Source organism: Sander vitreus, chromosome 17, assembly GCF_031162955.1.
Source record: "Sander vitreus isolate 19-12246 chromosome 17, sanVit1, whole genome shotgun sequence".
NCBI classification, from domain to species: Eukaryota; Metazoa; Chordata; class Actinopteri; order Perciformes; family Percidae; genus Sander; species Sander vitreus.
Genome location: NC_135871.1, coordinates 10,455,716 through 10,482,272, shown reverse-complemented (window position 1 = coordinate 10,482,272; position 26,557 = coordinate 10,455,716). Strand labels below are relative to the sequence as shown.

The 26,557-nt window shown below is 40.7% G+C and overlaps 1 protein-coding gene across 1 annotated transcript; it reads left to right on the top strand.

Annotated features, from left to right (window-relative positions):
• Positions 1–1,623: 1,623 nt before the first annotated feature.
• On the top strand, positions 1,624–5,976 carry npas4l (neuronal PAS domain protein 4 like). Its single transcript, XM_078272574.1, has 9 exons — positions 1,624–1,724; positions 2,731–2,894; positions 3,093–3,238; positions 3,329–3,428; positions 3,668–3,932; positions 4,022–4,131; positions 4,334–4,469; positions 4,561–5,831; positions 5,948–5,976. Exons 1-9 carry the CDS (start codon positions 1,624–1,626, stop codon positions 5,974–5,976), a joined length of 2,322 nt encoding a protein of 773 aa, XP_078128700.1.
• The last annotated feature ends 20,581 nt before the right edge of the window (positions 5,977–26,557 follow it).

The following is a 26,557-nucleotide window of genomic DNA, read 5'->3' as shown; positions in this document are numbered from 1 at the left end:
TTACTTGTGAAGAGCGTTGTGTGGAACCATCCACGTTATTTGTTTTGACAATTTGGTTGACAGAACCCCAAATTTCGGACATAGAAACTTTTTGAAAATGGGTCAAATTTGACCCGAAGACAACAGGAGGGTTAAACCCGTCGATAACATTGTGAAACGGTCGCAGGTTGGTTTGGTTTAGGCACAAAAAACTACTTAAATAACAGTTCAACTTATCTAATATTTCACACAAAAATAAAGATTAGCGAAAAGCCCAAGAAAATGAAAACAGATTTGTCTATTATTATTTTTCTTTCCTCTCCCATTCATCATCTCACATCCCCTCAGATATATCTTGTGACCCTTCGGAGGGGCCCGACCCCTGGTTTGGGAACCAGTCAAGTAAACTATGAGCTATATAAAGTAGATACAGATACTATTGACTACTAGATCCCGGTTTGGGTTAAAGTCAGTACATTTGTCACGTTACTTCACTTCCATTTACGCGCAAGATGCAGAACTTGACGTAGTGGCGTTTGTCCAGTAAAGTAAAAAATAAATAAAAAAACTCTCCTTTCTCATATCAGTCAGAGGGGGCAGTTTTACTTTGCCTTCATAAAACTTCTGTTACTTTAGTAGGATTTTACATGCAGAACTTTTACTTGTAATTCAATATTTTTTATAATAAGTTGGAAGGGTTGAAACATGTTTGGTGTCTCCGCCATTAATTAAAAACGTAAGGGGTGTTTTCAACTGTGAGCGTTGAGTGAGAAATGAAAACATTTTTAAACACGGGGTAATGGTCCCTCTGTGTCAGGGTGTGTTTGACGGCTGGTGGCGTTTTGATCAAAGCGTTTGCGGCGATTATGAACCAGGCTAATTATGAATTAATAGTCAAGACTTTGAGCTTTCTCTTAATATGAATCTAAGTGTTTATCTGGAGAAGTCCAACTGTTCTCATTAAACAACACTGCATACTGTAATGTTCTAAGCATCAGTGCCAGGTAGCCTACTGCTGATTGGCCACTAATCCTCTGTTAATTAATTAACACAATATTTGCACACAACGCGGACCAACACCTGCAGACGGTTAAAATGATTCGCTATCAGTACTTTTAAAACACACACACGCACACACACACACACACACACACACACACACACACACACACACACACACACACAGCCTATTTCTTCTACTGTATATTAATGATATCTCATTTGCATCTTTACCACTTGAAGTCGCCCGAATCGGATCCTGCGTCCAATCTAACGGCCTATTTTAGGGCTCATTTCACTAAATATAACCCGCCTCGGTCATTTGTCATGGCGTCACAACAAGTAACATTATGCCATTTTTTTTTTTTTTTTTTTTTCCCCACCGGCTGAGTTGGATGAGTTGTGTCGTGTTTGGGCTATAAAAGGAGGAACGCGACACTCCTCATCCAGTCCAGAGCCTTCAGAGGTAAGATCACTGGGGCTTTACTCTCAGTATTCTGGGTCAAAATGATCCTCATTTGATCAGGTTTTACTCAAAGTTTGATTTTTATAAAGGAAAAACATTTGGTTGCGTTTTTGACACTTATTGTATGCTTTCTGATCAAATATGTGTGTTTTGCCTTAGGTGGCTACATCAGCGTCGAAATGAATGTTTGGTGCAAATCGTGCAAATGTCATGTTAGTGCTCCGTGCACCTCTCATCATCTGCCCGAGGGTCACCGCACCTCCTTCTGCAGGAGGTTCAGGTCAGTGACACTCCTCTTCCACCTCTTGTTCTTGTTCTTCTCTGCTCCACGTCCTCCAGTGGATGAATCAACACATTGCTCTTTAGAAAATTCCGACCCCAACTCTGCTGCCTGCAGTACTTACACCACGGGGAGCACTTAATCCAATTTTCTCCTGTCTGCAGCCCGGTACTGTATTTGATACATACTAATCCGGCAGCAATGATGCTGTAACTGCATTAACAAAAAAATCAAGCTGGTTCAGATTAGCCTTTATCAGGATGCTTTAGTGCAGAATCATTCTGGAGGAACATCACCAGTCTTGATAAATTACTTATTAAATATATATAGACTACTGAGAACTTATAAAATGTCTGTGAATTTAGTTGTGGTATAATATTCCACAAGCAGAGTCAAAGCTTGGTCTAATATTTGAAAGAAAGAAATCCCAATCACATGCTATCAGTTACATCACTTTAATGGATCTTAATTGTTAAGGTGCTGGGATACAAACTGCTAGAATTCTCCTTTTGTGGCACTTTCTGTGTCCTGGTGACGTGGGGAGCCCCACTCCGAGGACACCCACTTTATATGGCAATGAAGGGAGCAGCAGAAGCCCAGCCTCCCCTTTGTGTGCGACGCCCACGCTGAAGCCCTGGCAGCTATAAAAACCCCAGACTCTCTGTGGATGGGCCCAGACAGATACTGATCACACAGACAAAGTCTATAGAGAGCCCTCGTGTCTGCCACAGACACGGCAGCCTCTCATATCAGCAGTTTCCATAGGAACCCTTGAGGAAGAGACACCAGGCTGAATTGTGAGAAAGAGGCTAGATCAGTTCAGGCCAATTACTCCTTTTGTCTTCATTTGATTGATTTTTTTTTCTTCACAATTGCTTCTTGAAGGATTACCACAGACAGATCTATTGAAATGCAAGTGTGGCAGTAGACAATACTTTGGTTCCCCAGCTCTAGTTTCCCCAGTTTTCTTCCAACCTCTGACCTCAGTGAACATGGTCTCTCCCAGATCCACCAAAGGAGCGTCCAAAGCCCGACGGGACCACATCAATCATGAGATCAGGAATATGCGCACTCTGTTGCCCATCACCCAGGAGGACCAGGAGCGTCTCTCCTACCTGCACTCCATGGCCGCCATCTGCGCCTACATCAGGAAGTCTGTTCTCTTCCAGGGTAGGTCTTCACACTTCAACTACAGTCATTCTTTAATATCTTTCAGCTGCTAATCTACATTCAGCCTGCATCGCTGTCAAACAAAAATGGGACTAAGTTTGCAGTATACTGCAGGGATTATATCAAAGATAACAGCTGTGACAACCTGCAGAGATGCATAGAGTGTATCCTGGCTGATCTCACTCTTTCCTCCCTAAGGACTCCCAGCTGGGGTGAGATCACACTGCTCTCTGCCATACGAGGCCTTTCTTCAAGCCCTGCACGGCTTCATCCTGGTCACTACAGCACAGGGGAGTCTGGTCTATGTGTCCGAAAATGCAGCTGAATATCTGGGTCTTTCCATGGTGAGTCAGTTTGGACATCTGTTACAGTTTAGTTTATCTCACATTGGGCTTTAATGTGTTGTATGTAATGGTAAAACCTCATTTTTACAGATAGATGTGCTTCAAGGAGACACTTTCTATGACATGGTGGAACGCTCTGACATTCATATTGTTAAATCAAACCTGGACATTAAAAACAACTCATCATCAGGTAACTTTAAAGGCTTTGATATCCCTTAAGAAACTGTGATTACTGCATGTTACTATCACACATTTAAGAGATTGGTCGCCTCATGTTGCTGGTATTCTTTATGCTATGCAGGCCACATTTCCACCAAACACTTGATTTATTTTGTGCTATAAAATCATTTATTTCCTCGTAAAGTTTCTAAAAGATATGGCTATCCTATTTATACTGAAAGACTAAACTGATATGTTATCTTTCTTCAGAGAGGAGCTTTATATGTTGTATGCAAACCTCCAAGGCCTTCAAGCTGCAACACGGCAGCTGCTGTTCCATGATGGTCAGAGGGAGCTTCCAGTCTTTCCCTCAGCCTTGTCCGTCCTCGTCTTCAGCCTGTCCCAACAACCAGCCTCTGTTTGTGGCCCTCTGCACCCCCACGGTCAACCGCCTGCGGAGCTCGGACTCCCACTTCTGTCACAGCTTCAACAGTGTCCACAGACTCGATATGTCCTTCACTCAGCTGTCCGACAGGTACATTCATACATCCTCCTTTAAACAGATATAATCAAAATGTTCCCGTACTGGTTACTGACAAACATTTTTGTGTCTTTCTTTTTCAGTGTTGTATATTTTTTGGGGTGTTCGGCAGAAGAGATGACTGGTCGGTCGTGGTACGGTCTTGTCCACCCTGAAGATCTTTCTTTGAGTGCAGATTGTCACAGAAGTTTAAGTAAGTGTATAATCCATTGCAGGATATCTTATTGTACACTAGTGGCATTGTTCATTTCCAAAACGTGAAAACAAAAAAGACCATTTTTTTAATTTCTTTAGTTTGATGCTGATTTTGCAGGCGTATGACATTTAGGGATGGAGCGCTGGTTTCATTGTGTGCATGATAATAACCACGGATGTATCTTCTCTGTCCCGTCCAGTGCAGGCAGATGACGGCTTCCAGGTAGAGATGGTGCTCAGACTCCAGTGTAAGGATCTCTCGTGGACCTGGGTCTACATTCGAGCTAACAAAGACTCTGAGTGCCAGAGTGTGAGCTGCGCTAACTTCATCATCAGGTATGACGAACTTCACATTTACAGTATAAGTAATGTTTCAATGTTTTTCATGTCACACACGTCGACTTAATACATAATTTTTTTCTTGTAGTGAAACGGAGGCCAGATTTCTGCAGGAGAAAATCAGCAGCGATGCCTTCAGGCCATCATCTCTGTCTCTGGCAAATTCATGCCATTTTGCGGGTCAACAGGCGCCCCAAGCTCAGAGCCACAACAACACTAAATGTGTTAAAAGACAGAGGAGTTCTGACATCCAAAGCGAGGAGCCAGGTGCCAAAGCTAGGCGGGAGTCCGAGCCAGACTTATACTTTGTGGCGTGCGTCTCCTCCCGAGGTGATAGCTCACCTGTTCTCTTGGGTGACAGCCCTGCTCTCTTCACCCCTCCCTACAGCCCGGCCTCCTCCAGCTCCCCTCTGCAGCAGCGGGAGCTCAGCCATGACCTTCTGATGGATGTGCATGGATACACAGATCAGCTGCTGTCCTCCCCTGAGTGCTCTCCCTCCTATTATTCCTACCCAGAGGCAGGGCTTACCTGTCACCAATCACCCTCCGACTCCCTCCCTGCAGCTGCTGAACAAACCTTTGATCAGGCAGCCTCTCCACTCTCTTCCTCCTCCTCATCTCCGACCTACAATTTCCAAGCTTGTTCCGCCGATGCTCGATTAGTTCCTGACTGCCTGTCTGTGTCGGACATGTGTGAGAGCCCCGTGGACTGTGCTCTGCATCAAGATGACTTCAGCCTTTTAGAGCAGCCACAAGGTGGCAGCCTTGTCCAAGTGCATCATGTTCCCCACCATGTCTTGCCCATACATTCCAGCCTTCTTACCCCCAACCAATCTCCCACATCCACAGACTCTAACCATTACAACGAGAGGGAACAGGCAGAGATCAGTATTCTGGCCCAGCAGATCTCCTCCCTGGCCAGCAGCTTTGCCATGTATCACACCCTAAGTCCGCTTCAAAATGTGGCCCAACCTGCCACCACTAACACCCTGCCCTCTGCCTGCGACTGGCCCCATCACCCACCTCTCCCCCCAGCCCCTCCGCTTAAGCGCGAGATGGTCCTTGATGGCGGCGTGTTCGACAGCATTCTGAAAGACCTGGACGCGGTTACAAGGAAAAGCAGCATGTCCGGCCCCGGTGATGTAGCATGCAGCTACCAGCAGGGCTTGTTGCGCTGCACGAGTGGGCCCCATCAGTTGGAGCAGGAGCCCCTCTGGCTCTCCCCCCCCATCACAGAGGACCCGCTGCCTGCAGAGCAGTTCACTGCCATGGATCCCTTCAGTTTGCAGTCGGGACACTATGACCAAAACACTGAGTTGCATCAACTCAACCACTATATGCAGAGTGGCCTACGGCAAGGTAATTTTGACCAAACAATGCAGCCCCTGATCTAATGATTTTCCTTTGATATATTTATTGTAGGATGCATGTATTACAGTTACATTTCACTAATATTATTTTCTGTCTCCTTTCAGATGGACTTGCTGAAGAAAACCTGTACTGAAATAAGTCTGTGACTTACTGTACTACCACTTGTATGACATATTGTCAGGGCAATCCTCCTTCGCTGGATTTAAAGACGAGAGAGAAACAATCTTTGCGAAGACACTGTTTCCTCAAAAGACTCATTTCTAAATGTAGAAGCGTCCAAAGTAGATCACGTGCTCTTCAAGACAACAGCTTTGTCTTAATTTCTTAATACTGCTGTCAGCTGTGTTTTATGTTTTGCTGATGTCTTACATTTTATGAAAAAAGGTACTTTTTAAAAAATGTGTCCAACAACACTTACCCACTGAAATGGAGGTATATTTTTCTTCTAATGCTGAGTGACCACAGTTTACTATTGAGCACTTTATCAATGTCATTGCCACAAGAATTTTATAAATGAGAAGGCGTGCTGATTTAAAGGAGTATTATGGAGATTTCAAAGCTAACTGGCAGAGCTTTAACACACACATCATTCCTTATAACTAAGAGACATATCTAAATGTTTGGTTTTAGGTGCCTTAAAACGTGTAGGGAAGACACATTTTACAAAAAAAGAACTTTTCATTCCTTTTGTCTCTTTTTTTTTCTGTGTGCCATTAATATTTTCCAGCTGTTATGAATAAAGAAATCAGTCAGTGAGATTATGATTGTTACTTACACCTACCTCAACGGTACATCTAAATACATTCTAAGTCTGAATGTCATTAGTTAATTCTATTTATTTTGAACATCACTTCTTTCTCTCACTTAATTGTCTTAAAAATGTTTTTACTTTATTGCAATGTGAATCTTAAACTTTTGTCTCCACATTAGTTTTTTTTAATGGTACTGGCACATGTCTAAATTTTCACTGTTATTGTGTTATTCCTGCAATTTGCTTCATATGTTTGAAATGGAAATAAAACATAAAATGCATTGGGTTGCTTGTTGATATAATGATTAGGGTTGACTCTCCTCTCTCTGAATTTGACAGTAAATGCAGCCCCCACTCTGTTCTTAGACTCATTAATATCTTTAAAACACAATCAATACCACCTATAACTTTATTCTATTAGTGCCAAGATGGTACGTAGCCATATCTGCTTCAATACAATTAGACAGTAAGGTCAATTCGGAAGTGTTCCAAGCAACATTTTTGACCACAATTCAATTTAAACCTGGATTTTTTTGGCCACCTGGGGACAGTGCAACAAGTTGTAAACACAACACTTAACATAAAGTATTATCGCCTTTAAAGGTTGTTAAGGCAAATATGTTAGCAAACAGTTGTGTATTTACCGACCTGCAGATACGGAGCAGCATTAGTATTCATTCTGAGTCCTATTTCTGTCCACCTGAGAAATGTAAAACCAATGCGTACTCTCTGTTTAGCTGTTTTGGTCTCTCAACTCATGAGGGAAATCAGTTTTCTTTAGCTGCTAAATGCCCCGCTATGTTCAGCAGCTAGTCCCTAACTGTGTGTGTCTGCTGTTTGGTACTGAGCAAGTAGCATACAGTGTGTTCATAAGAGCTTTTTCACTGAAGACAGCTGTCTGCCACATCTGGAAACTGCTAATAAGCAGTGATAGTGGACCGAAACAGTATTAGCTGCAGGCTGTAAAACCTAAACAATGACCTGAAAGAGCCCAAAAAGCTCTGACCTTCCACATTGCACTTAATAACTTGAGCCATTGTTGATGTAGCAATATTGATTAGTGCAGCATTAAAATACACCTCTATGCATGAACAGTTATTTATAGCAAATGGGTCTACTGTATTGTTTAAAGAGCACTTTCTCTGCATTTGATCAGATGGCTAAACAGCCCCAGCACCCTTCAGTGCTCCATTGATTTTTACATATTGTGGCTGGTCATACCAATGAGAGCATATAAACTGTATACAGAGGAATCAATTACATCTTTGGACAGATGTGCAGAGTTAATGCATAAATGAATAGTTAGACGAATAAGTGAATTGACTGAGGAGACTGATGGATCACCGTGGTTAAACAGAGGTGGCTCCAGAGAAGCCCTCGGGGCCGTGTGCATGAATGTCAAACAGAAAGCTTACAGGGGGCACTACAGTCATGCTGCTTATGCAGTGTGTGCAATGCAGAGCCCCCATGTTTTTCTCATGTGGGTCAAAACAGCCACTAGATGGAGTGATAGCTCCAACAGCCTCCCAGCAACACAGATATACCCATGCCATTAGTGTAATATTACTTAAACAAGCTTGAAAAAGTGTGTGTATCTATGTGTGTGTGTGTGTGTGTGTGTGTGTGTGTGTGTGTGTGCCAATGAGAGCACAAAAAGGACATAATTCGGTCCGTCCAAGAGCAAACAGTCCATATGCCTAGTCTTCTCCATGGAGACCTAATTAAGAGTGATGTCTGTTGAAGGGTACAATGGCAAATAAAGTGTCTAACAAGTCCCCACATCTGCTGAGCTCCAGTCTTCCTGCATCACCTGGAATGATAATGACTTCCCCAAGGCACAGTGACACCAAGTCCAGGGCATTGTGTTTGTCCACACCAAGGAGGCAGCAAAAAGCCACCTTTTCATTTCACCGGCACACACTATGAATACTCCCAACAACCCAATGTCTACGGAACATAGCAGTAAAGGGAGTTTGGCATTTTTCTGTAGCTGTGGATACATGATTATTATTAGATCCAACATGGCTGTGTGATTTTTCACTTAGAAATTAATGAAAGTAGTATTGCATTATTATTATTAATGGTAGCAGTAGTAATAGATCAGAGGCCATTTGGGTGTGACAATGATGTTAAATACTGAAAACAGAATAACCTTGTAAATTCCATGGCAAAGTTAAGACAATAATGAAAGATACAAGTAAATATAGAGATATATAAGTAGGAACACACACACACACACACACACACACACACACACACACACACACACACACACACACACACACACACACACACACACACAAACAAATCTCTGTAACTTGGGTTAATGTATCAACTAATTACACAGGCGGCCCTCCTGCCTCCTTGATATTAATTCAAGATGAAGTGAGATTAAATTAACTAAATCTATGCCTCACAGGAGTGGTACTGTAGGAGTCTGCTAGTGGAAGTGAGTGATGAAATGCAGTTTGGGTGATGCTATGATTCATATCTGGGATCTGAAAGCGGCATTGGGGCTGAAGATGATACCACACAGTAAAACTGAAACACAGGGCGTTTACTTCTTGACGCAGCGGCCGCAGGTTTGACTCCGACCTGCGGCCCTTTGCTGCGTGTCATTCCCCCTCTCTCTCCCCTTTCAAATCTAAGCTGTCCTATACAAATAAAGGCCTAAAATGCCCCAAAAAAATCTTAAAAAAAACCCCCTCAAATACAAAAGAGAAACACGGGAAAAACTGTCATCTGCCCTACTTCAATAGCTCTTAAAGTGCTTTTTTCAGGTGGATGGCTGGAGGGCGGATGCTGAGGGAAAAGCGCATCAGTGCAGTTAAACAAAGCAGCTCATGGATGGGATTCTTTTCATAGCTGTGCCTCCCACAAGCAGCCAGGTTTTCATATCCTACCTTAGCGCTGGCTTCTCACGAATTATTACCTTATTTACTTGCAAAGAAAAACTCTCCAAATTGAAACTTTCACTGATTTCAGACAACAGGGCCTCAGGTGGCGCTGCTGTGTCTTTGTTTATTTACCAACTTTATGCTTTTATTGTCACTGCAACCGGGCTTAGGGCTCCATTGAAGGCTTATCTCAGGGTATACATTTATTTTGAAATAGATGAAGTTATGTGGAAAGCCAGAATGTGTTTTGTCTATTTTGCTCCGGGCTTGTTTGGCAGATGGAAGCGGTGACGCGGACGATAGCCGCCAAGGTTATGGAAAGGTGTTGCACACTGAGGGAGATCTGAGCTGTTATTGTATGTCAACCCAAATCTGCCTTCTCACTCTCCACACTCCATGTGAACATTCTGCTCAGTGTGTGATTTATTTTTCTCCTTGTCCCAATGTATTAAAACAGTCCCCAATTGTTTTGGCTGCTTCACATTGTCATGTCTATAATGCTGTTGTCCCACTTTTCAAACGAAGGCACCCAACTGATGTGGGTTCAGTCAGAACACAATGACACTATAATTGGGTTAAACAAAAAGACCAAAAATAGACTGCAGCCTGTTCCTTCAGGACCTCTCCTCTTCCTCTTGTTGCCATGCCTGTAACCACAGCTCTATATAAACACTGGATCCCAGTGATGCAAACTCAACACATCCCGTTGATATTCATGAGAGAAAGGTAAGCCAACCAGGGAGGAGAATGCAAACGGCAGCCTACAGCGGCGCCTACTTGCATATGAATGTTTGATTTATTTTCTACCGTTCTCTCAAAGGGAGGAGTTTGCTACTTAAGGCAAAGCACCTGTCTCCACAAGAGACATTTATCCCACTGTGTCAAGATTTGATAAACACATTATGCTTTGCTGATATAAATTATTGTGTATTGAATAAAACATTTTCTCCTATAAGAATTTCCATTAGGGACTTTAGAGTACGTGCCTGGATGTAGTATTGTGCTTTACAGCAATCCCAAACAGATTTTCTTGGGTTTATGCTTAAGTTCCTTTTTGTGCAGAAGCAATACTGGTTTTAGGGAGCAAACATCTCTTAATATATTATGCATCTACCCTCCATAAGCTCAACCTCCAACATTCAGAAAAAAATCAATGCTCTGTGCTGGAATTCCAATACACAGCAGCACATAGGTGGATCTCTGCAAGATACAGTTTGATTTTTCAAGTGCTGCTGTTGTTTGTGTAGTAATGTGGGTATTTAAAGTAATTGATGAAAATGGCAGTGATTGCTAGTGATAACCCACATGTGGCAGAACAGCCAGAAGTGCATCACATGTAGGCCTATCGTCCGGGGTATGCATCATAAACATGTTTAGCTCTCCACTTCTGCAGAATCCCAGGGGCCAACACAAATAAACATGAAGGACTGTGTCTTATGGAGGGCTCAGAGAGACTTGGACATGATTAAGAAGCAATTAAGTGAGATGCAATTGTGAATAAATTCATCAATAAATAGAATCAAATAAAAAAGGATTCATGAATGACAAAGCATGGATACATTCTAAATTGGTATTAATAACTAATTGAGTGGTGGAATGTGTAAATCAATTTGATGACCCAGTTTCTCTTAGGGAAAAAAACCCCCAGCTGAGCCCCACTTACCTTAATGTTGCTATATGCCTTCTGTTCTCACACAGCAGTTTACAATGATAATGGGGACAGATAAATGGATAGATAGATAGATAGATAGATAGATAGATAGATAGATAGATAGATAGATAGACAGACTTTATTAATCCCAAATTGGGAAATTACTCCATTACAAGCAGCAAGTTACAAGTTACAAATTACCAAGGACGTACATCCAAGACAAATTTCTTTTACACACATACTACCTCACACACATACAGAAAATACAAGAACTATACTAGAAATAATAAATAAGATAAAAAATAAGATAAAATAAAATAAGATAGCTAAAATAAAAATGCAAGAACAACTACTGAAAATATACTTAGAGGGATGAACAAATGAGTATGTATACAAGTGTAGAATAAAATTGAAATATGAAGTAACCAGCGTGCAAGTAGCATACTAGTGCAATATTGTAATGTGTGGTAATGAGATAGTTATCTCACAGACAGCTGTGCATTGTTGTACAGTTTTATGGAATGGGGCAGATTTACCACTCCAAAGTTTTAGTTACTTTAAAAACAATGGGGCCTTGATTTTAGAGATGCAGGGATGCAGTGGGTCAGATTTCTTCACTGTGGGTATGTTGTAACATTTCAAATAGCTGTTGTCTCTGTTTAAAGCACTCAGTCATTGTTACTGGACTTAATATGATTTGACTGGTAGGAGTGTAAAATTATCTCGCCTTTTTTCTTCTTCTGCATGACTGTCGGTGTGTGTTTGTGTCTGTAAAAGAATGGATGGTTGTTTAAAATTCACCATATATCATCGGACCCTTTCAACCCTCAGTTAGCCTGGGTTTAGCCCTCATTGACCATTCTGACAATGCAACACACTCAAAGGGCACGAGGCCTTGACTTGAATATTCAAGTCATATGTCACACTCCATTCTTCTTATTTTAAAAGGATTTTTTTAAATCATTATTGTTCAAACTCGTATTACCAAAGGTTCTCTCTCAATCTTTTCCTCCAACCCTTTCGGCGTTTGATCTACACGTTCAGACCTTTTTATATTGCCCTATAACATTTTTATTGTTTGTTTTAGCTTTATTGTATTATTCTCCTTTATTTTTATCCGTTGTGTAAGGAAGACTGGCAAAGAAAGCTTTTCATTGCATGGTGTAAGTTGTCTTTACTGTGCATATGACCATAAACCTCTTAAATCTTTTTCTTTCACATTCTCATCAACAGCACAGTTCAGTTATTGCTGAAAATCACATCCAAGTGAAAAATATTTCAGTTGCATTTCTGAATAAATCATTCCCCACAGGATACTTGGAAGATGGCCTTATTAACACACATGTTGTGTAGATATTAATATATCTGAATAATGACATATTGTGCTGATGAAGTGAAATGACAGTTAATGCAGCAGGAGTAGAAGTCTCTCCACTACAGAGGAAACTTCTCCCTCTCCGAGGTACTTCAAACCAACCTTGAGGAAAACTTAAGGTATTGCTGGGGACGAGACAAAGCTCTTGTGGTTTCACAGCTCCACAAAATATACTCAGCCTAGCGGGGGTCAGTGTGTGGGTGATCTGAGACGCTGCTTGAAGGATGAAGAAATAAAACGAACGACATGGCGAAGAAGAGCAGCGACAGAGCGTCCCTGCTATCTTAAAGGGTTTTATTTTATTTATTTGTGAAAATGCACGCAGCGTAGCGGTGGATGACAGATTCTAAGTGCCTTTGTAAATGAACAAAGTGTTCCAGATAAAAAGATCATTGTACAACAAGATTGAATCATGATGAGGTGTTTCATCTTCATATTGCAGTCACAAGTGTTCCTGAATGCAAGCACAACGAGTATTGAAGAATATTACCATGGAGATGGTAGAGTGCACAGACCACTGTAGCTCAGGGTAAGTAGACTGCACCTCAGCATCCTGGATCATGTTGTCATATACCAGGTTATTTGTGGTGTAATGCTTTTAAAATAAACTATCTAATACTTAGTATAAATAATAATAATACATAATGTTGAAATAGAGTGTGCATGTGGGTGTGCTAATTATAATCTACATAATACAATGTAGAAACTGGCAGACTACCTTGCCAAGAATAAAAGAAAGGGGAAAAAATGCCATGATTGTTCTTGCTCGTGCACAATCAAGGTCATCTCTTGACTTTTCATTAGCATGTAATTGGTATGGATTATAAGGAACAATCTTAATAAAAAGCAAAAAGGTTTCTGTCACAGTTCAGTATCCTTGAGGATGGGATTTGTCTTCTTATTAGTGAACCCTGTCTTGCTTTCCGTTCATTGGCACCTTTTATCCATCTTCTGTCTTATAATGTAACTCAATCATGTAACACGTAGAAGCCATTTTAAAAGACAAGAGGAGACAAGACCTATCCATTTTGCTGATCACTATTTAGGTCATTCCATCCCTTCCTAATAATGATAATTGAAGACAGCGCTGCTCGGGTGACAATTTGGCATTACGCCCTCATTAATCTAGCCGTTTTACACTACAGATTAATGTGCTGACTGTGATCCTGGTCACCTCTGGTCTGCAGGGACCTCACATGCTCATGGTCATGCACACCTCCTTCTATAGACCGTACAGCTGGAACAACTGTGCAAGAATCTAGGCTATGGGATAATGTAGCTTGGGCTGACTGCCAAATGGAAAATAAAGATGTAATTAGAAAGTCAAATGAACATGGATTTGCTACTGTACAGATATTTTATTGCGCATTCCCAGAGCACGCACGCACGCAAGCACGCACGCACGCACGCATGCACGCACACACACACACACACACACACACACACACACACACACACACACACACACACACACAGACAAATGGCTTTGTGCTCCAACAAACAGAAATCAATAATGATTTCACACAGCTAATCAAACACAATCTCTTTGGATTTTGGACAGGAAGGCAGTTGATTTGAATTGAATAAACCCTATTCAGCGTTTAAGCAGTCACTTTGCCCTCTCAGCTAGTGTTATTGAATAGATCTCAGCTCCTCGTGAGTACCTTAAAATACTCATAGAACCAGAACAACAGGTTTTCTTTCTATTGCTCTTGTTTCTTTACTTCTCTGTGAGCCACGGTGTGTACCGTTGCCACATGGTGCTCTCCTGTGTTCTTTTTTATAATCCGAGGTTTATGACTCTGGCTGCACAGGTTCGGGTGTCTAATGGGAGTTCTGATGATGAATGCTGAGGCATTGACACAAGGATGATTTATAGTACAGTAATCACTGGGGGTGTGCTCAGGCTGTGCCACTGACGGAGATGCCTTCCATCACATCTCATTTGCATTCACATTTGATTTCTGCACCGACGATGACTCACACTGCTAATGAGGCACCCTTAGGACAGGAAAGTGTTCAGCTCACAGTTACACTAGTGTTTTATCCTTCACTGCAAACACAACTCCTGTCTGCACATACATGTCAAAATGGTTCAGTACAACGCCCCACAGTCATTTTGACTCAGATTGTGTGAGGTATTCCTGTGAAATTACTTTTACATGAAATCATAGTAATTGAATGAACATGAACATAACTCCATATGTCATATTTTGATGTCCCATTTCACCACATGTACACTACATCCATCACACCTTTTTGTTTTCATCAAAGACACAGTAAACTTTCCATGTGAAAATGTATAACAATTTCACCCTGCCACTTTTCAATCAATATGCATTAAAGTTTAGATTCCTGGTGGCTGTAAATTTGTGAAATGTATTTTGTGTGATTTGCACAAAACCTATGAAGGCCTGTTCTAATAGAAACACTGCTGTACCCATATTTATATGGGTACATTTACATTATGCTTATTGATTTAGAAGAAGCTTTTGTCCAAAACCTTGTACAAATGATGGGTACAGTGTGTAGACGTGTGCAATCAGTGTGCAAAACACATTGTTTTTTGTCCAGGTGCTGAATCCAAACTGCAGAAAAGATACCTGTTCCTTCTGAAGCGCGTAATCCAACGGGAGTTTTACTGGCGGATAAACGCACAACTCCGGGTACTGTCGCCATTCATCTGCATGTACGGCAGAACAGAAAATCTGCAAACTTACTCAAAGTTACCAGCTAACGCTAGCGGTAGCTAGCTAGCTTGGTTACATTTTAAAAAACGAATCTAGTTGTAGTCTTGCAATGTGTGACCCTGCAAGATCCCTAGTCTTTACATATTATGTCTTTTACGATGATTGTCTTTAGATGTGAGATGGTGTCAGACTTTAGTCTTTTCAAAGTCTGTTCAAAGTCTTCCAGTGTATGGTAGGCATTTGGCCCAATTTTGTAACTTAGCCCATCTCATTCACATTATCCACTCACCGTCTTGACCCTGAAGAGATCAAAATTACTTTACAATTTCTATTTCTCAAGTGCTTATATGACAACCCCAATGTAATTTCGCTACTTATGAAACACTTTTTATTGTTTGGCATTTACATTTCATTTACAAACAGACATGGGCAGAGTGCGAAGCCCCGTTTATTGCTGTTTGCAGCTTTAATTATTTATTTTTTTACCCTATCTAGTTTGCCACATTTTATTATTTGGCACTCAATTTACAGAACAGGGCTAGCTAACGTTAGCAAGCTGGTTCGCTAGCCCTGATCTGTGCCGTAATGGTGTAACGCATTAAATATATAAAATAGTCAGACTTAACTTCACCATTTCAGAAATTTCAACTTTGTTTTTTGATTTGTAAACCTTGAACATTTTCCAGCTAGTAACAGTAATTCAATTTAAAACATCACTGACATCAAGTGATCTTTAGGCGTCTGGTAAGTTCATTCAAGTTTCCAAAAAAAAGCCACTTGTTAACTCTGTATGATTCCACTTGGTTCACAACTTATGTAGTTCACATTACCATACTGTTTTTTTAGTATTAGTTAGTTAGTTAGTAGTATTTATTTATTTTTTTAATAATTCTTTAGTTTTTGCTAATTTATGCTTTGTGTTTAACTGCTGTCATTTCAGACCCTGCCACTCTACCTGCCCTCCCATCAGTAGATTCACTTCACCTGCTCATCCTCCCCACTCACCTGTTTTCCATTCCCTCATTAGCTCCCTGGTATATTGACAAGTCACTTCCACTAGCCTTTTGCCAAATTGTCTTTGTGCTTTATGCCTTATCTGCTAGAATTTAGTTTGTTGGTCTACGCCTACCTAGTTTTGACCCAGTTTGTGTATTTTGCCTCAGCCTGACCCCCTTCGGACTGTTGCCTTCCTGGCTCTTTGCATCCTTATTAAGTAAAGACTCTTTGTTTTGGCCTTTGCAATGTGATGGTTCCTTTGTCTCTGAGTTGTGACAGAGGCAAAGAGAGTAATAATTCAAAAACAAATTGCATTAACAACACTCTAACATCTCATAAATTCCCCAGGTGCAATTCTTCAAATTGTGGAAGAGCTTGGCTGAAACAAGTTTAACATCGTCAGTTGGAACGACTCCTTTACCTATGTGGGACGTTATTATTGTGAGTTTGAGAAGCTGGACATAAGTCTGCATGACTTTCTGCGGAGTCTTGAGTTGATGGAGATCTGCTCCATTCTGCAACAGGTTTGTTTTTGTAATACAAGTGAAAACACAAATTGCATTGTAGGCTCAAACAATGGATGTAGGGTTTATCCTTTAAATGCATTACAGTTTTGATAAAAATCCCAGTTGCAACTTCTGTCAAAGTACATCTTATTGCAAGTGTTGATCACGATATTTAAATACTAGTAGTAAAACCCTAAAATAACAAATAGATAGGATAGACATTTGAAGTACAACAGTAAGTTAAGACAAATATTGTCCCTAAACTACAATTGGTTTTTACTGTTCATGATTTTAGTTTACTCTGCTCTGGAGTTTCTGAAGAGCATATGGTTCCTTAATGCAGATCTAAAGCCTGATAACATCATGATGGTGGACCACTAACGGCAGCCATTGAGAGTGAAAGGCATCGACTTCGGCTTAACGTGCATCAAATCTGAGCAATGAACGGGTGCGACTCTTCAGACCCGATGGTACAGGTAAGTAACTTACAGCCTGTCTGGGACAGCTGTGTTATTAACACTATCACAAATGGAACCCTGCACTCTTGCATCTTAAGTTTTAAACTGTATATTTAAGAAACCAGAAGTAAGCAGGTGTTTACTTAATTAGTAAGTCTTTATAACCCCAGTAATGTGTTCTATGTTGCTTGTCTAAGATCTCCAGAGGTCCCGCTAGGAACTCAGCTCAACAGGGCTAGACGCATGGTCTCTGGGCTGCATTGCTGTTGGAATGCTTACTCCGTGTCTCGATCACAAGCGTTTGAGACAGGTTTTTTATTTACATGTCTCCCCCAACAGAGCCGCTCTCATTTTTTATCTATGCAGCTGTCTGCACTGGCTCAGTGGAAGCCTAAGTCTCAGCTCGTCTCAGGGGCGTAAACGCAACCTGAAGCATTTATTTACACTTCAAGTCTCTTTTTTTCCCGTCAATACATCTGTAAAGTCAGGTTGGGTGTGTGTTTGTTTTTATCCAGCGAAGTTTTATCAGCCGAGAAGCGAAAGAACAAAGGCCCTCTGCTCGTGTGTAACGTTACATCCTGGTACGAAACGCAGAAGCATCGTGGCTTCAGGGAGACGTCACTCATGCGACTTTCAAGTGTGTAGTCTTTCTAATTATGTATTTTCAGTCTTATTCTTCAACAATTTCATGACAAATTGACTTTCTTCACTTGCAATATTTTAAATTGACAAACATATGTGTAATACATGGCTCTATTCAAACAGAATCAAATGATTGTCTTCTGAAATAAGGTCCCATGGTGGTCCACCAGAAGGGGAGGGACTTCCCTTCTCTAGACACTCGCCTCAGTTTGAATCCTGTCGGCATGCGGGCGTGACGCTGACGTGACGTTTGCAGTCAAGACGGTGCATATTAGGCATTGCATTGTTCCCTCGCTGTGAATGATGGTGAGTATTTCTCTTAATACACAAAGTACGACAAATGACAACTTCAGTCATGTGTTTAATTTTTTTATTTATTCCAACATTGGGTGAAAATAATTAATTAAAAGAATTTGTGCAAACATCCCATTATTCAACACAACCCTGTGGAGATTTATAGTAATTGTCTGTCATCAAGCTGTGTTTATATCTGTCTTTAGTCAGTCACTGCAATTGGAACAAATTAGCTAACTTAAACATTTCTTCTCTTTAGTCGTCACTTGAAAAGACATTTTAGTTGCACCCCAAGCATGATTGCCAGCCTGAGTGATCTCAAGGTGGAAAACATGTTTTTATAATCTGAACATATCAAGTTCAGATTTTCTCACTGTTTTTTGTTGTATTCAAGGCGTCTCGTAAACTCCCAGGAGAAGATGCAAGTCCTGATGAATATTAACTGGGCGAGCTTGGTCGACAGCTACTGGCCGTGGTTTGGGAAGAACTACACCAAGCCAAATTCTTCAGCATCCATTCATTACAAAGCCTCCTTGTTGGTATATTTGACAAAACCTTAAAGTGTGTGTGCTTATATTCTGTGTATTATCTCTGTGCTGATATGATAGATGTAAGTTTGACTCAGTGACTGGTTGTCTTCCAGTGTGAAAATGTGCGTGGAGCTGATGAGCGTCATGGTGGCTATGGAGATCTTCAACATCGCTGCCAGCCTGGCCTAATCCCCTGACAATTCAAACTATTTTCTGATTGACAAAGAAACCCAGACACCACCCCTGCTAAGAAACAGAGGAATTAATAGCTGGATGCAGCAAAGACGGGTGCGCAAATGAGTCTGCAAAAGTCTCCTCTGTACAAAAGATGAAGCTGATCCATCCATGACCTCAGATGGCAACTTCCCAGCAAAGAAGAGGAGTGTTAAACTGGAAAAAGTGCAGAAGGCTCTAAATAACCTAAAGTTTTCAGTTACTGAATGACAAATGGCTGGACTATTGGGTGGAAGCGTGAACATATTTTTCCTAAAATAGATTTGCGAAATAGCACATTCTACACAGCTAAGTGTATATCAGTTGTATGTGGGTTCAAGTTGTTAAGCTAACTGGCTGTTTATGGACCGATGTTGAGCGTCCGTCGGCCTAGTTTTTGCGCTGTCTGCAACGTCGCTACTCGTCAACCCTCCTCGTCCAACCGGCGTTGGAGATGCTGGGAGAGAAGATGGGTCCAAAAGAAGAGTGATGGCCAAGCTGGATGACGCAGGTGACAGAACAGAGGAAAAGAGAAACTGAAGTAAAAGATCTCAGGACCACTACTGACCAGGAATAGCCTACTCTCCCTCCATGGCTGTGGGACAGAAGCAGCTTGAGCTTTCGTTCCTACATCCTGTCCTAATAAACCAGCTCCCTTTTTGAAAAGTCATGAGTGTATTAAATGAAATTTACGAGTGTAATAACAATGCACGGTGTCATTTGAATAATTTCCTCCTCATATCCTCTTTTAGTTGTGATTCTCATTCTTCACAGGGGAAATAATTGTTCTGTGGGTTTCTCTTTGAATTAAAAAGGCAAAATATTTAAAAAGGTATCTGCGGAAGTAAAGTATTGACCAATTTCGTATGTATCAAGTAATGGAGCAATAAATCCCTGTTTAGAAGTAATTAAGTTTAACAAAAAATGCATGCTAATGCAAACCCAGAACTCCAATATAAAATACCTTATTAGTATTTTTGGCAAGATCATCCCAGCATTTTGTGAACGCAGTTCTTTGTACTCTACATGCAATTTTAGTTGGGCTGTGTGGTCCTAATTCAGACATTACATAGTGTTTCTAAACTGGGCTGTGCTCTCCTGCGGCGAGTGGCCTTTCAGTCACAGTGCCATTACTGGAGGAGAGCAGGCTTTGACTGACTGATTTTGTGTGTTTTCCCCCAGAGCAAAAAGTGCACCAGTCTTCACAGCTCTGTCGTTTCCTCTCAATTGATCAGCAGTTAGACCATGTCTGTCCATATGAAAGGTCACAGGCTCTTTGTCTCCGGTGACAATGTGGATACTAGTAGCGGCTTACATACATAACATTGGTCTGTAATGCTCTGGGTGTTCAACTACAGCACTATAGAGGGCAACTTAGGGACTGAGCAGGACTTTGAATCATGTCACCTCTGACTTATAAAAAGCAAATGGCTCCATTGAGGAAAGAAATACAGAGTTCATTTTATCCCTACCTTGTACTAAAGTTGATGAAATTACTCTGTCCCCTTCACTTGGCAGCAAGAATCAAGTATTAATTACAATTAATCAAACTTTGCAGATTATAGAGGAATGTGGAAAGGATCAATTATTGGACGAGTGCACACCAACTGCTCGCTGGCTTCATTTAAGGCATGTTGGTGCTTTTAAAGTGCTGAGCGGTCTTTTGCTGAGGTTGAAATTTCAGAGTATTAGCAAGTTATTAACTTCCCCTAATAGGAAAATCCTGCTCTTGGAATGCAAACGAGGTGAGAGAGCAGTTAGGTGACAGTGAAAATGTCGCTCAGGTGCTCATGGGATAATAATGTGTTCGTTCATGCACAGTCTGCGTCCTTAAGCGCCGGTCTAAAATGTACATGTCAAAAGTCCATCCAGAGTTTTCTTTAAGTGTCTAGTCATGAAATTGAATGCCACGGGTCATAAAGCCTTGTTATTTATCGGAGAAACCACCAAGGGATTCCCGTTTGTGACGGTAATGTGAGGTTCTGTTGATGAGGATAGCCATTTAATGATCATTGCTGGCTCATCGGGGTTGGGTCATCTTTATTCATGTCTTTATTGATTTTATAGGGATGATTTTGTAATTGTGAAACATGCAGCGTCGGGTGCATAAATCACTTTCCTCGACACAAAAGATGGTAACCTAACCATTATGGCTTTATTGGGTATTTAGAGAAACCCTGTTGTCTTCACTGTTGTTCTTACAATATTTTATACAAAAAAAAAATCCTACCATGAGGTTTATTTCTCTACATGCCACACTGCAGAGCTAGGTCTTACATTTTGTAAAATTTCCTTTTTTGTGGTCCTTCATGTCATTGTTATTGGAAATGTATGCTTTTTAGCCATGCGCACAGCTTAACATCTTGCACCATCATCAGGTCAAAATTTGTATTTAATTAATGACCCATATTAACTTTAAAACTAAGGATACACGCTAAGATGGTGAACATAGTAAACATTCTACCAGCTCAACATCAGCATTGTCATTATTGGCATGTTGCATGTTAATGTTAATTTACAGAGCCACTAGAATGGTTGTAGAGTATAGGCTCTGACCCAAGCATTTGTTGGCTTATTTTAATTTTATTTTTAAACAATGGCTGAAGAAAAGCAACTTACTCTTTGGGACCACAAGTGTTAATTTCAAATGTTAACATTAACTTTGTAGGAAGGAAGTGGACACTGTTTGTCTCTGGCCATACAACTAGCTAACAGAGTTAGCTAATGCGCTAAGAGAGATACAAGAGAAATCGCCTACTTCTAGTTCCCCAATTTCTGATGAGGTGGACATGACAAACTTTACCTACCACAGACAATACTTTATTGAACCCTACCTTATATGAAGTGTGCGCTTCAAACACAAAATTTTTTGATGATAGCATTTGTCTAATCCTGAATCCAATTTGTCGAACATTGTCAAAGCGTATTTTGGCCCTTCTGGTATTCCCTGAAGCTGTTTCTCTCCAGCTGCAAACACAGGCCCAACTGGCACTCCTCACACTGCCAGGGAGTGCTCCTTTTGCTTTTGTCACTCTGGATTACTTTCTTGACATCACCTCTTACAAAAAAATGGTCAGTTGTCAAAACTGTCGATAAACTCTCCAAAGAAAATCGTTTTCCGTCATAATTTCTCTTCCTACTACAACTGTTTGCTTCTCTCTCGTAACGTGCGCTCTTCTTTCTTCCTACTTTTAAATTTCTCAGCGCTGGTAAATGGAAACCACTGCAGCCAGTGATACTGCTCCTACTGTCTGCTTCAGGAACCGTTGAATTTCTTTGATGGGACAAACGGTCTAGGAATTACCGTTAAATGAACCGCACACACAAATTCATGTTGTTGCCGACATGATAGAAATCGAAGTCACGTTCTGCGCAGGGCTGCTCAATTATGGAAATAAATCATAATCACAATTTGGTCAATATTGAAATCACGATTATTTAACACGATTACTCATTGACTTTTGGAAAGATGTTGCAATTATTGAACTTAAAACAGTTTTAAAAGAAAGTTAAACAAATCAACAGTGAAAACACCTAGAACTGTGAAATTTCCCTAAATACTTTTCTCATGGGCGCCAGGGTAGCACACCTGGTGGAACGCGCGTATGTACAGTATAGAGGTTTGATCCTCGACGCAGCGGCCGCGGGTTCAACTCTGACCTGTGGCCCTTTGCTGCATGTCATTCCCCCTCTCTCACCCCTTTCAGGTCTTCAGCTGTCCTATAAAAAAAAATTAAAGGCCTAAAAAAATACTTTTCCCATTCAGAACACAAAACAATAAGCATTCTACTTGCAAAAGATAATGTGCAAAATAATCTTTACACTCTATTATTCGTTTTTTGTGATCATTAGGAGCTGAAATCGTAATCGCAATAAAAATTTTGATTCATTGCACAGCCCTAGTTCTACGTCATTCTTAGGTACGAAAGTTAAATAATAATCTTTTTCTTAACCTAATCAAACTGCGACTGTTTCAACAACTTTAACCACGTGTTTGGTTTAAAACTAATGTTACGTTTAGGTATGAGGACATTTTGATCTGCCGCCACCGGTAGGGTACCTAATTTAGGAAACGCTTCTGTGGATCGTACATGGATTTGAGGGTAGAAACATAGAACCTATGTGGTTTTGTGTGAGTGTATGTGTGCAAATACAGCCATGTAACAGCTGATTACAAACGTGGAAGCACTGGATTACAGTACACTATCCAAAAACTATGACCTTGTTATATTGAAAACAATCAGAAGTTCCATGACACTAAGCCAAATCAATTAGGCAATTAAAGCTGTGACTGCAATCTTACCAAATTTGGCTGCACAGCAGAGAGAAGCAGAGACAGTAATTAACTGGAGTAACACATTGTTCAGACCTGATGCCGTACGTGTCAATGAGTGTCTTTTTTACATTCTGTGTCAAACGTGTCAAATTTCTGTTGTGAAATGAGGTGTGTGACAAGAACAAAGTGAGTGAGGTACAGAACAAACACATACACACATACGCAGACACACAATACAGATGGAAAAGGGGGTGGCATCAATTAGCAGACATGTTCCACTCTGCGTGTTGCCATGTTTTTTGTAGCGTGTGGCGGAGTGCTCGCCATGCATCGGTTGCCCCATTACCACACCTCTCGGAAATGTCATTAGAATCACTGACCTTTCAAACAATAACCAGCATGCTCCAACACAATACATTAGCTATATTGTATGTTTATCACCTTTTGTTCCTGCTTTAGTTGGAAACTAGGGTTTGGCTTTGACAATCAAGGCTTAAAAAAAGAAAACAGAAGACACAGAACAGACAAATCTTTACCAATTCTGATGTCAAGAGGCCGCAGCACATTTTCAGCCGTCATTTCCCCCTGGGTCAGTTAAGGAGTGTCCTCACCCTCAGCTGAACCTTCAACCTGCATGACATCGACGTCTATTGTCTATCGTCACTGTCTCTCCTCACTGCCGCTGGGACTGTTTCTCACAATATATGAGCAGTAATAGTACCCATTCAAACTGGTCAAGAATACTGATTGGTAAGTAATCAGGTCACTACTTCAGAGGCATGCTGGGTCAAACTTTGACAGAGGGTGGCAGACCTCTTGAGCCTTCATAATGGCATGGAATTTCCACCTCTTCAAAGTTGGGTTTTAAAATCACATATATATGTATATATCTGTACGTTCTGGTATTTTCTTGTGCCTCATTGAAGTTTTATCAGGCCTACTGTATACTCAGGCAAATATTAAAAACCCAAGACACCAGTATTTAACCCATTACATCAAATGGAAAATTCCAGTAGTCTTGTTTATAATTTTAATAAACGTTTTCTGTGTTTCAGCCTTAAATTATGTTATATCTTTGAAAATGTTAGGACTGCAATAATATATGAAATAAAATGGTTAGAGAACGGGGATTCATCCTCGAACTTGGGGACACAAATTTGTGGTAAATATTCAAAATGCAAGGACTTCCCACGGACTTCACGTGACCTAAGAACAGGACCTTACGTGATAACAGGTGGCCAAAAAATGGGGGGAAGTTATTAATACCTACAAAATGTAAACGCTCATCATTCTTATCAGTCAAGCTGTATTTTGTGTTAGTGCTGATTAGCTAGTATTAGCATGCCCACACGCTAACAAAGATGGTGAACATTATACCTGGTAAACATCAGCATGTTAGTATGCTGACATCAGCTTTAGCTCTGCTGTGCCTTAATACAGCTTCACAGAGCTGCTAACATGGCAGTATACTCTTAAGTATATGTACTTTGCACCCTCAAATCCATTGTTGTCAATGTAGGCATGTGGAGCATAGACTGTATTAAATGAAGCAAAAATATCGTAATTGTAATTTTTGGTGCCAGAGTCTGCGCAGTAGTGATTGGATGGTGGAGCTGTGGTATCGAAGTAAATAAACCCTCTCGACCAATTGCGAGTCAATCACAGCTGTAAATCATGGCATCTGTTTTGTATTTTTGCCGAGATTTGAAGGAGACTTGAACGAGCTAATGGAATAACATTTCACTAGAATTGAATCTCATACGATTTCATGTGGAAAATAAAATTGGATTGATTCACTCTGTTTTTATAGAATCAAATAACTATTTAAAACCACACTTAAACACATACATCGGCATGATCAGAATGACCTAAAGTGACAAAAACAGCTTTTGGAATATTTATTTATTTTGACCTATGTCCAATTCGCTAACATGGAGGGGTGGTGTTTATTACCTATAGCCAGCCACCAGGGTCAGCCATCATGATGTTTTGGCTTCACTTTTGGGGAGCTCTCAAGCTATCTTTATACTGTCTACTATGGCACAGAGGCATGCTCAAAAGCGATTAGTCTATTTGTTAGGGCGCAATGGGTTTACTCTGAGATAAACACAGTTCAACTTGGAATGCAGCAGCATGCACCACATGTCACGTGACGAAGAACAACCATATACAGCTGGCAGATATGTTTCAGTTTTGCAGTCTACTATGGAACTATGGAAAAGAAGTTGATTGTTTTAATGCAGGGCTAAGCCTGAAAAAGATCAGCTCCAAACTCACGATTCTTCTAAGCAGGCTGCTATTTTATGTTAAAGTGGCTATATGTAACTTTCAGTTTGTGTTGATTCCAGTGGCCCCTTTGGACAAAAGCGACAGTGTTTTTACCACACCTGCTGTCGTAAAGGTCTTTTCTTTACGGTGCTGTAGTGCTCACTGTATATTACTGAGTTAGAGTTACCGGGAGGTCATATAGTTGCAATGAATATTTTGCTCAGACAGAAAATCATTCATTTACAATAAGATAAAAAGTTACAGATGCATCGTTGCATTTCAAGTGTTGCATACGGTACCCTAGCCTACTTTGGATGTCTCATGAGCTAAACCGGGTAACGTTACCACTGTCACTGTGTCCAAGCCAAAGCATTAAGAGTTTGTTGTAGTAACCAACGTAATAATAACTTCAGTTTATTATAGTGCATTTCATGAAACCCAAGGACGCTTTACACAACTATAGGGGGACAAGGGAAAAGAAAATAGTAGGCCAACACAAACACGGACTAAAAGAAATAAAACGTCCGCGCTAAATGGATGGGGATTTAATGTCGGCTACTGACGTACAACCACATTGCGCAATCTAAAGTTATTTCATGAATGAAATAGACATATAACATATATAACATATATAATTTATAACATACCTGAAGGCCAATTTGGGGTGAGTTTTGAATCATTTACAATCCCGTAATTGTCTCCATCTGTTGAAAGCCCGACCGAGCTGTGACTCTGGTTTTAACACTTCGTCTTTCACTTTTACCTTTTAGCTTTTAGTCATGTTTAATTTCCTTTTTTTCTGTGATGGCCCTGTCCCAGTATCAGCCATAACTACAGCAGATAACTTCTAAAATAAAGTTAAAATACAATTAGGCCTATATCAAGAAATCTCCTGCCACCCTTTACCAGGTTGGATATGCTAACACAGGCTTTTCCGGTGTTACACCGTAATCTGTGACCCTTCAGAATGTGTGACGGCAGTCTACCTTCCCGAAAATCGTTTTGTGACTTTGCGCAAAAAATCTGACCCGGGCAGAGGCATTAATAATAACTATATAAAAAATAGCGTTCTTTTCACTGTAAGTCTCGTTTGCTGGTACAGGTCATTTAAGATCATCAGATGAAAAATTACACACTTTCAGAAACATTTAAAAGTAACATGGCATT